Source organism: Drosophila rhopaloa, unplaced genomic scaffold (genome assembly GCF_018152115.1).
Source record: "Drosophila rhopaloa isolate 14029-0021.01 unplaced genomic scaffold, ASM1815211v1 contig_203, whole genome shotgun sequence".
Lineage (NCBI taxonomy): Eukaryota > Metazoa > Arthropoda > Insecta > Diptera > Drosophilidae > Drosophila > Drosophila rhopaloa.
This window is the reverse complement of record NW_025335088.1, coordinates 109,815-122,384: the sequence shown is the minus strand read 5'-3', so window position 1 is coordinate 122,384 and position 12,570 is coordinate 109,815. Positions and strand designations below refer to the sequence as shown.

The 12,570-nt window shown below is 34.8% G+C and overlaps 1 protein-coding gene across 6 annotated transcripts in view; it reads left to right on the top strand.

Moving 5' to 3' along the window:
• The window catches only part of LOC108053732 (calcium-dependent secretion activator), a 210,273-nt gene that overhangs the window by 153,410 nt on the left and 44,293 nt on the right, over nt 1–12,570 (top strand). For all 6 annotated transcript variants that reach the window (XR_006417674.1, XM_044460648.1, XM_044460652.1 and 3 more), the window contains 3 exons: nt 6,339–6,526; nt 6,583–6,872; nt 7,989–8,101. Coding sequence is in view for 5 of the 6 variants with exons in the window: in XM_044460648.1 (XP_044316583.1) it covers nt 6,339–6,526; nt 6,583–6,872; nt 7,989–8,101 (591 nt within the window). In the remaining variant the exon portion in view is untranslated. The remainder of the gene's footprint in view (nt 1–6,338; nt 6,527–6,582; nt 6,873–7,988; nt 8,102–12,570) is intronic.

Genomic DNA, 12,570 nt, shown 5'->3' with positions numbered 1-12,570 from the left:
TTTAATCGCTATCTCGTATGCTTCCAAAAGCGTGTTCGGAACTCTTCCCCTGACGGCACTACCTAAATTGCCTTTTAGACCTGTTACAAACGCCTCCAGACACGTTTCCTCATATAATTTCTTCTTTGCCTGAATTGCGATGGGGTTTGTATCTGTCCTGTCTATAACATTACACAATGCCTTATGCACATCAGATACCTCCGAGTAAAATAATTCTACTGTTAGTCTTTTATTTTCCAACTGGTTTAATTCCCTCAGTAAATCGGGTTCTGACCTCTTGTCTGCAAAATGGGCTCAAAATTCTTTTAATTTCATCCCAATTTAATCCACAATTTGATTTTACTAAAATGTCATCGGCTTTTCCTTGGATTTTATTCCTTATTTGCCTAAGGATCATTAGTCCCATAGGTGTTTGATCCATTCCTCTAATCATTAAAAGGATCTCTTCTGCGTTTAACATAAACTCGTTTAACCTTTCTTTTTCTCCCATATAAACATGCATTGACCGGATCACATTGGAAATTTTTACTGTGCCTAACATTTCAAACGTTGCCTGTTGCATTCCTAAATTTTCCTGATGCGCCATTGTATCAGCTTCCCTGTTCTGTACTGCTCTTGAAGTTGAGGGCTCAAAATTTAATTGTTCCACTATCGTTGGCAAACTGGTAGCCTTTTTGATAACTTTACTTCTAGTCAGAGGCCTAAGTGACTCTTTAACTTTGCTGATTTTTGACATTTACAATTCTCTTTTGTTTACTCTTTAAATTATATATATTTTTTTTTCTTTGTTGCCTACGCTTATTATACCCGTTACTCGTAGAGTAAAAGGGTATATTGTATTCGTGCAAAAGTATGTAACAGCTAGAAGGAAGCGTTTCCGACCCTATAAAGTATATATATTCTTGATCAGGGTCACTAGCCGAGTCGATATAGCCATGTCCGTCTGTCCGTCTGTCTGTCTGTCCGTATGAACGCTGAGATCTCGGAAACTATAAAAGCTAGAAGATTGGCATTTTGCATGCAGATTCTAGGAGTTCCTACGCAGCGCAAGTTTGTTTCAAAAAGGTGCCACGCCCCCTTTAACGCCCACAATCGCTTATATACGATTTTAAAAATTTAAATATTTCGAAAAAGTAAAAATGCAGTTTTATTGTGTTTATCAATACCTACCTAATGTAGAAGAAATTTTTCAAATCGGACCATTCGTTAAAAAGTTATGCGTGATCAAAGTTTCTATCTCCATCTCCCTCGCACTCCCTTTACCTGAGTAACGGGTATCTGATAGTCGGGGCACCCGACTATAGCGTTCTCTCTTGTTTTATGTGTATATTGTATATTTATACTTATGTATATTTGTATGTATATATTAATATATACATATTGTTTCCTTAGCTTTTTCCTGATGTGTCTTTATAATTCCTTTTCCTTAGAAGTGAGGTGTGTGTCGGTGTCTTTTATCTGTAAAATTTTGTTATTATCATTTGTTCAATTTGTTTTATAAAAAATTTTTTTTTTTTTTTTGAGAATGTATTGTGTTGGAAGTGTGTATGTGTTTTTTTTTTTGTTACTTTTTTTTTATATACCCTTCTATACCCTTGCGCGATGCAGTTTCCGATATGGCAACAATTTCTTCTTGTTTGTGTTTTGATTTATTCCCTTTTTTATTTAACCTTGAGATTCACCAAATACCCTTGCACGATGCAGTGGTCTTTGGAATTTCCCTGTTTGTTTACTTTTCTGTGATGTTGTCCATCGATTACCCTTGCGCGATGCAGTGGTACTAATGGCAACAACTAATAAAATGTTTTTTTTTTTTTACACTTTCTTTTATTTTTCTTGCGTCGTGCTGAAGCTAACTGGAATTCCTGCGCGATGCATTTATTCCAGCCACGAGCGGACAGTCACTTGCAATAGATATTTTCTTTTATTTTTTATTTATTTATTTTTTTTTTTTTCATTTATTGACCGGCAGAGTATCCAACCAGCGACCTGGGTTTTTTTTCCCAAGCTGCATGTTTGATGTTCGCGTCCAACATCGAACCTTCGAACTTCATACTCGCAACTCACTCCGTCGAACTATATGGTTCGATGACGTTGCAGGTCGCCAGGTTGCGTTGCAACGAGATTCACAGTCACCATTATTTAATTAAATTTATTCTTGTTAATTTTCTTTGTTTTTGTTTCATTTTATGCCTTTCAATTTTATCGTTATTATGTATGTGCACCCTTTCTTGTTTTTATTTACACCACACACCTCACTTCCATCACATCACTATTTTAACTTAGTGTTGCATATAAATTATAAAAAAAAAATAATCGTTTTCATCATTTCGGTCCTTCTCAGTTCTCCGGGTATGGTGTGTCCTTTTTCTCCTTCCGGCTGATAGGTCCGGCTGCGCCAGTTATAGTATGTAATTGTTAGTGGTGGTGGTAGTCATCCAATATTCAGATAAGATTTAAATAAACAGTTGATGTGTTCGCTTTGGTTGTTCCAAACGGAATAATTTTATTGTGGCTTGAGATTCAAATCAAACCTCCGCCAAAGAATTTTATGTGTTTTACAATTATGTATGTGTGTGTAAGTAAATGCTAACAAAGTATTTTCTAGAGCTCTGCTGAGTGGGTGTCGTTTAGCAACATCCTGCCTTGTGCTGATGTTGCATTTCTTATGTGGGACAACGAACGGCCAGCTGCCGGTCGCTGTCCAGTTCAAAGAGGGTAGCACGGGGAGGTTTAGGCGGTGGCGTAGTCGATGGTACCGGTATGGTAACTCGTGCAAAGGAAAGAAGGGTGTGTGCAAAGTTTCAATTCGATATCTTTAAAACTGAGAGACTAGTTCGCGTAGAAACAGACAGACGGACAGACAGACGGACATGGCTATATCAACTCAGGAGGTGATCCTGATCAAGAATATATATACTTTATAGGGTCGGAGATGTCTCCTTCACTGCGTTGCACACTTTTGACCAAAATTATAATACCCTCTGCAAGGGTATAAAAATCGGACAACAATATCATATAAACGATGGCCAAATGCAGCGCAAAATCGACATAGCTTCATTGTTTTTAGTAATATAGGCATATAAATCGAAATTAAGTCGTTTTGTAAACGTTTGCCGAAGTCTGCTTTCTTTCTTGTTTCTGTAATAAGTGCAAGGGTATATAAACTTCGGCTTGTCGAAGTTTGCTTCCTTTCTTGTTTTTCTTGTGATAGTCAGTTTGGTGGTATTTCACAAAAACGGTGATATATAGAAATTATAATAATTACAACGAATAACGAATTAAACATGATACCAGTAAATGGTTTTAAATTTAATTGAATAATACAAAATTGGAATTTCTCGATAAAAATGGTCGGACCACACTTTTTTAGGTTGTCAAAAAAGTCTTGTGGTATTTTTTGCTAGTTCTCGCTGGAAGCATACTGCATATTTTACGGTACTACTACGATAAAGGCAAAAATGCATCTCAAGCCGCCCATAAAATTTATGCAGTTTATGGACCCAATACAGTTTCCATTTCCACCGCACAACGATGGTTTCAACGTTTTCGTTCTGGTGTAGAGGTGGTCGAAAATGCGCCTGTCGTCGAAAATTACGATAAAATCGCTGAATTGGTCGAAAGAGACCGGCATAGTAACAGCAGTAGCATCGGTCAAGAGCTGGGCATGAGTCATCAAACTGTTATAAACCATTTGAAGAAGCTTGGAGTCACTAAGAACCTCGATGTATGGGTGTCACACTAATTGACGCAAAAAAATCTTTGACCGTATCGACGCATGCGAATCGCTTCTGAATCGCAACAAAATCGACCCGTTTTTTATCAGGATCGCGTACTGAGGTTGATATAAACTTGTCCGTCTGTCTGTTTCTACGCGAACTAGTCTCTCAGTTTTAAAGCTATCGAATTGAAACTTTGCTCACACCCTTCTTTCCTTTGCACGCAGTATATAAGTCGGAACGGCTGGGATCGGCCGACTATATCCTATAGCTGCCATATAACTAAACGATCGGAAATGCAATAACTTTAGTGTTTTTAAAGTTAGATAGTTGGAATTTATGGGTTTTATATTTAGCCAATCAATCCGACCTACCAAATTTCATAAGGATCGGCCGACTATATCCTATAGCTGCCAAATTACTAAACGATCGGAAATACCATAACTTTGGTGTTTTTAGAGTTAAGAAGTTGGGATTTTTTATGAGTATTAAGAATGCATTATATGCATAGTTTTGGAGAATATAATTTACCGAATATTCTGCAAGGGTATATCAACTTCGGCTCCGCCCGAAGTTAGCTTTTATTTCTTGTTTTACCTAGGTAAGGTAAAAGGTAACTCAAAATATTATTTTACGTACTTCGTAGGTGCAAGTATTTAGGTACATTTTAACACTGATAGTCAGTGAATCTTCTCAACGCTTAGGGCAAGCTTGCACCTTGTGAGGTCAAAAAAATCAATTTTTTTTTGCAGTTTCGGATAGATACATGTTTCAATTTTACTCTCCTAAAATTTCAAGTCGAAATCTCTTGAATTACGAAAGTTATCGGCCGTTTGGTGGACCGGATATACATTGTTGCCATTATAGTGCAAATTTTCAAACGCGTTTTTCTCGAAACCATGTTTTTCGAGTTGGCGGAAGTCGTACGAGTCGCAAAAATTGAGCAATCGTCATGAAATTTTTTATACATGTTCCTCAGAAGTATGTGCATGTCTGGAACTAGGATCTTTTGAAAATATTAAAAATTGTTTATTTAAAAAAATAATGAGTAACGAAAAAATGAGGAAAAAACCGATTTTTTTTTCAAAAGCTCATAATTTTTGCATTTTTCATGTTTTTTTAATTATCCCAGTTCAAGCCATGCGAACAAGTGTACAGATTTAAAATATATAATATATATAAAATATATAAAAATCAGGTTTTGGGGGCCAACAAGGTGCAAGCCTGCCTTAAATGAACGCCATGACCGCCCAATACATATCGTCAACTCCTTGCTGCACAATTGTATAGGTCTGGCTGCTGCCCTCAACGTCGAGGTGTCCCATTTTCACTGATGGAGCCGCCTTAATGAAAGGACAGTCGCCTTACTTTAATTGTCTACGGACAGACCATTGATCTACACAATGACAATCAAAACATTCTTGCAAGCATTGCAATGGCCAACATCACACACTCGTAAATCCTGAAAACATGGATGTCACATCAATTGTTCCTGCAGACACTGGGCAAGTCAACCTGTAACCCTCTAAAGGTAGCTCAACACTTAAAAGAAGCACATTACTACATAATTATATTCGCCCCACCACCCTTTTCTAGAAAAGAAGCTGCGCGTGGTATTTGACAGGTCATTTAAAGACACAACCGGCCACAAATGACGTCTTTCATATCTTTCTTCGTTTTCAAATGCACAAGTTTATTTATTTTCGGCGGACATATGTTTCGCCATATATGGGTAGCCCCTGATTATCGTAACTTTTAATGAATCGTATAGAGAGAAGATCGCAGTGACTCTCCTACGCACTTCCAACTCTGAACTGTTACCAATGGAACAAGCTGTGCATCGTTTCTTGCAGTCAGAGTACTGGAACAACTACCTCGAGATAGCCAGGATGCGTTCTACGTCGTCTCCAAAATATTCTTGGAAAACTATCGGCGCTGCGGACAGGTACTACAAGATTATGTAGATCATACCCTGAATACGTTTTTCTTTGAATGGGGGACAAGTATCCTAGAAGTCTGAGAAACATTGATGGTATTAACTCGATTGGTTATCGAAATTGGATGCGGAGCTTCAGATTCTGCAATTGTATTGCACGTCATCACTTTATTCGGGAAATCGTTTAAAACATAAATTTTTATTTTGTTAAATTAAGGGATAATAATTAATTTGTATGATCTTGACTAATAAATCAAATGATAAAACTTATTTGTTAAATTTCTATAACAGCGTGCACTACATACAGGGTTGGATCCGAAATAATAAGCACTATCTTATTAGGGAAAAACAGCGCCATAAAAACAGTTTTAAGGGATTAGCTTTTAAACCGTATAGAAACCAACGGACCATAGCCATGTCAACTCGTCTAGCTGATCAAGAATTTATTTACTCTATAGAGTCGGAAATAATTTCTTCATTGCGTTTCAAACTTCTGAATAAAATTATATTTCCATCGTCAAGGGTATAAAGCCGTGATCTCTCTTCTGTGTAAATAAACTCAAATTTATCTACTTACCACCAACAATTTCAATTTTTAACCCTTATCCTAAAACTAATATAGTTTTTATATCAAAATGAATATTTTGTTGGTAAAATTTTTAATTTTTTTATTTTATTTTCAGGGCTGGTTTAGTCCTGGTCAAGTGTTCGTGCTGGACGAATATTGCGCCCGTTACGGTGTACGAGGATGTTACCGACATTTATGTTACCTTTCTGATTTACTAGATCGCGCTGAAAAACAACACATGATAGACCCAACTCTAATACACTATTCTTTCGCGTTTTGCGCGAGTCATGTTCACGGAAATCGGTATAATTTATTTATAGTGATAAGCTTTAAGAAATGAATAACAATAAATTTTACAGGCCTGATGGGGTAGGCAGCATAACGCATGAAGAGAAAGAGAAATTTTCTGAAATTAAGGAACGTCTTCGTCAGTTACTGGAGTTTCAAATAACAAATTTTAGATATTGTTTTCCCTTCGGTCGCCCAGAGGGTGCACTTAAAGCGACATTGTCTTTGCTAGAGAGGGTTTTAATGAAAGACATTGTTACACCGGTTCCACCTGAGGAAGTTCGTCAAATGATTAAAAAAAGCTTAGAGACAGCAGCGCTTGTAAATTACACTCGTCTTTCTAATAAGGCTAAAATTGAAGGTAAGAATAAATATGTATTTGACCTTAAAAATATACGTTTAAATAAAATAGCTAAAACTACTCTCCTGGTGATGCTTATCAAGAATAATTTACTTTATAGATTACTTTTTTCTGTGTTCCAAAACTTGTACTAAAATTATAATACTCAGAAAGGATATAAAAAAAGATATCTAAACCGGGCTTCCCAACTTTAGTTTTCTAATATAACCCTTTTCTACTTTCACTGCAATTTTTCCTGACCAAATTGATTTGTGATTTCAATGAGCTTTTACCAACAGTTCATCTATTAGATTTTGCACATTTTTTTTCTTAGTTCCAATCGCCTCAAGTGAGAACTTACCGAAGACCGAACCTTACACCTTGGGAACCATACACGAAAATGCCTTATTAATTCAATTAACTTTTTCTCAAAAAAATTGATTCGAAAATGATTTCGAATGATATAAAATCTATTGGACTTACAACTGTATGAACCTAACCATTTTATAAAATGTTGGCAAGCCGAAGTCTATATATATCGCCGTAGCTGAAAAAATATATATATTATGTGTTATAACATATTAACATTTCAATAAGCTGTGTGTACTTTCCGACACGTTTTTGTAGCATATTGCCTTTACGTATGTTATTTTCTTTGCGGACAAGTCAGCAATTTGAAAAAAATGACGTTTTAAAGTTTTAAAGCTATCTGCTTGAAAATTTCCCAAAAGTTTTCTTTCTATTCAAAAAAATTATAACTTTGTTTTTAATTTTTTTTTATTGTTTTTTAAGATATGGTAATATTTAAATAATATGAAATTACGCTTTTAATTAAATTAAAATCTAACAACAATATCATATAGCTGCCAAAGAGACGATGGCAAAATGCAGCCCAAAATCGACATAGTCTCATGGTTTTTAGTAATATGGTCATAGAAATCGAAATTTAGTCGATTTAAAAACTGCAAGGGTATATAAATTTCGGCTTGTCCAAGTTTGCTTTCTTTCTTGTTATTAAAAAAAACTGATTATTATAGAAGATTATCTATTAAGCGCGTTCACAGCAAATTTGTAATACTTAAAATATATAAAAAATAAAATTAATTAGCAATTTAAAAATGGTTTACTCGTCCACAGAGGATTTGCGAGGTGAAGTTATTGTTCCAGCCCCAAAAAAACTAGAGGATTTAATACACTTAGCAGAACTTTGTGTTGATTTGTTGCAACAAAATGAGGAACATTATGGAGAAGTAAGTAAATATATTTATTATAAGAATTATTCGTTTGCCCATGCTTTTTTACAGAATAAAATTTAAGTACGTATGTATAGATAGATATGTACATAAATGTATGTAATGTGTAATGATAATGTATGTGATTATAACCAACCTATTGTTTATTATAATGATATTCAGAACTTTAATTCTACTTTTTAAGTTACGGTATATGGGTAGTCGAGGTGAGAATATTGAATAAATAAATTCGAAGTAATTTTTGTATTTGTTTTACGGCTTGCTTTTCATGATGTATTTTATTTAACTCCATATGCTTACTTTTGTTTTGTGATTTTATATTGTCATAAACCGTTTGTTGCTTGTGTGTATAATGTATTTTATTGTGTGTTATAATAATGATTAATATAAAATGTATTATATTATTATATATTTGTAAATGGCTAAATGATTGTTGTTTGTGGCGTTTGCGACAAGAAATTTTGCACCTTTTCCTTATATCTGTAGATATCAAAATACGGTATGATTGTGGTGTTTCTACAAATAAGACATTGTACAAATTCTATTTAAAAATTCAACAAGACCATATACACAGGAAATATATAAGACGAAGGGTTAAAATTAAGTCTCCCAGTATTTTAATATGTCTTTGTTTATATTATTATTATGCAATTCGATTTATTATTTTATTTTGTAATTGTAACTCTTTTTAAATAATTAAGCATTAAATCTTACAATATTTTCTTCAAACTAAACAAAAATGTTGTCTATTTTTTTCCATTAAGTCCCTCCATTTTTTAATTCAATAATTAGTCATTCCTCCATCCGGTACAGTTCTCTAACCGACATTTTTCACATTGCACCAAGTTGACTAAACTAAAAATTCGATCATATCTTATCGGCTGAAATTATCTATAATTTATGAACATTTAATATATGTTTTCGTAACACAGGAAACGAAAACATGCATCGGGAGTACAAGGTTGATGATGGGAATTGCCGAGCCTCTTGATCAATAATTTCAGTAGTTTTAATGAATTAAAACTGAAACAGGAAGCGAAAACATGCTTTGGTAATCCCAGATTAATGATGGGAACTATGGAGCCAATGTCCGTACGAAAGATTTGGGACACTATAGGGGAGAGCTTTAAAATGTAAATTAATAAAACAAAAAAGAGATAAGAATATTTGTGCATTAAATTGTCTGTTGGTTGGGACACTTTTAAACATCAATAAAAACTTTTAGAAAATAACGTTGTAATAAACAATATCTTGCTTAAGCTTAGCTTGAAACACTTTTGTTAAAAGTTTAGTCATTAAAAAGTATTACATTTGAAAAAAAAAATCTATATAAAATATATAATTCAGTGTAATGTATAAACCAACAAAAAAAATTTTCAAACACTTAAAAAATAAAATAATTTGACACACAATCTTGTGATTGACCCCGGGTCCGAGGTGCGAGCCGAAAGGGGTAAGGATTAGTTCGGCACGGTTACAAAATATTTATCGAGATCTGTACTTTCAATCAAAAGTTTCCGACGCAGTAAAGGAGACATTTCCGACCCTATATATAAAAACGTAGTTTCTTTTAATGTTTTTTCGTCACAAAAAGTTCGTTCGAAATTTTTTATGCTGAAGGCTCAACTTTTCGTCACGACTTTATTATCTCTGTCTGGTTTTGAACTCTAAATTTAATGATAAATAATTATTTATCACTATTAACATAAAATTTATTGGAGGACTAGTAAATATAAAGTCTGAAAATTATTTTCATATTTACTTAGAGAAATGTTCGAGCTGTTAGCACGCTTCACTAGCGAGTTTTTTAAACCCGGTTTCCAACTCGAACTCTTAAATATAGTAGCGTGGCAAATATTCCATTTAAAAACATTTAACCGAAGTATTCAAAGCATATTTAGATCAAAAACGCAATGAAAAAGTATGGTATCCGGCCCAACAGTTCAAACTTTTTACATTTTTAATATCACTTTTATCGCTATTTCTCTTGAACCAGTCTCCTGAAATAAAGTCTTGGTATGTACCCCTCATGGTTAGAACAATACCTTTCGATCACACGTTTTGATCGGGCAAACACAACAGATTCAATTAATATTTCAATTGTTCCCATAGGTGTTATATGATACAGTACTTTGAATTTTATAAAATTAAAATTTATTATTCCCTTGCAGAGAGTATATTATAATTTCATTCAAAAGTTTGCAAACGCATTGAAGGAGACATTTCCGACCCTATACAGTGTATATATTCTTGATCAGCATCATCAGGAGAGTCGATCTTGCCATGTCCGTCTGTCCGTCCGTCCGTCTGTCCGTTTCTACGAAAACTAGTCCCTCAATTTTAATGCTATCTGCTTGAAACTTTTCCAAAAATTTTCTTTCTATTGCAGGTAGTATATAAGTCGGAACGAGCCGGGTCAGACGACTATATCATATAGCTCCCATAGGAGCAATCGCAAAGAAAGGAAAGCTAACTTAGGGCGGAGCCGAAGTTGATATACCCTTCCAGAATATTCTGTAAATTATTTTCTCCAAAATTATTCATATGATGCATTCTTAATACTCATAAAAAATCCCAACTTCCTAACTTAAACAAGAGAGAACGCTATAGTCGGGTGCCCCGACTATCAGATACCCGTTACTCAGGTAAAGGGAGTGCGAGGGAGATAGAGATAGAAACTTTGATCACGCATAACTTTTTAACGAATGGTCCGATTTGAAAAATTTCTTCTACATTTCGATAGGTATTGATAAACACAATAAAACTGCATTTTTACTTTTCCGAAATATTTAAATTTTTAAAATCGTATATAAGCGATTGTGGGCGATAAAGGGGGCGTGGCACCTTTTTGAAACAAACTTGCGCTGCGTAGGAACTCCTAGAATCTGCATGCATGCCAATCTTCTAGCTTTTATAGTTTCCGAGATCTCAGCGTTCATACGGACGGACGGACAGACAGACGGACAGACGGACATGGCTATATCGACTCGGCTAGTGACCCTGATCAAGAATATATATACTTTATAGGGTCGGAAACGCTTCCTTCTAGCTGTTACATACTTTTGCACAAATACAATATACCCTTTTACTCTACGAGTAACGGGTATAAAAACACTAAAGTTATGGCATTTTCCATCGTTCAGTTATATGGCGACTATAGGGTATAGTCGGCCGATGTCGGCCGTTTCGACTTATACATATACTGCGCGCACAGGAACGAAGGGTGTGTGCATTTCAATTCGATATTTTTAAAACTGAGAGACTAGTTCGCATAGAAACAGACGGAAAGACAGACGGACATACAGGCAGACGGACAGACGGTCATGCTTATATCAACTCAGGACGTGATCCTGATCAAGAATATATATACTTTATAGGGGCGGAGATGTCTCCTTCACTGTATAACAAGAAAGGAAGCAAACTTCGGCAAGCCGAAGTTTATATACACTTGCCGTTATTACAAATCGACCACATTTCGATTTATATGCCTATATTACTAAAAACAATGAAGCTATGTCGATTTTGCGCTGCATTTTGCCATCGTTTCTATGGCAGCTATATGATATTGTTGTCCGATTTTAATTTAATTAAAACCGTATCTCAATAATATTTGAATAATCCCAAAGAACAAAAAAAAATAATTAAAAACAACAAAGTTATCATTTTTTTCTGATTGCTCCTATGGGAGCTATATGATATAGTCGACCGATCCGGCTCGTTCCGACTTATATACTACCTGCAATAGAAAGACAACTTTTGGGGAAAGTTTCAAGCAGATAGCTTTAAAACTGAGGGACTAGTTTGCGTAGATACGGACAAACGGACAGACTGACAGACGGACGGACAGGCGGGCATGGCTAGATCGACTCTCCTGGTGATGCTGATCAAGAATACCTTATAGGGTCGGATATGTTTCCTTCACTGCGTTGCAAACTTTTGACTGAAATTATAATAGCCTCTGCAAGGGTATAATGAAAAATTGTATTTTGCTGTTTTTCTATTCATCAAAATATTGCTTTGAGATATAGTAATTACTTACTATATCAGAATTACGCTTTTAGTTTTGTCAAAATCGGACATAGAAACGATGGCAAAATGCAGCGCAAAATTGACATAGCTTAATTGTTTTTAGTAATATGTTTAGTAATAGCTGAAAGTGTATATAAATTTCGGCTTGCCGAAGTTTGCTTCATTTCTTGTTTTACATTAATTGTCGTATTTATTTTATTTTAACAAAATCAAATTTACATTTTGGCTTTTTATACCTTTGCAGAGCGTATAATAATTTTAGTCAAAAGTTTTCCACGCAATGATGGGCACATTTCCGACCCTGTAAAGTACATTATACTATATATTTTTTTTTGATCAGCATCACTAGGCGAGTCGATCTAGCCATTTTCGTCCGTCTGTCTGTTTCTATCCAAACTAGTCACTCAGTTTTAAAGCTATTTGGATGAAACGTTGCA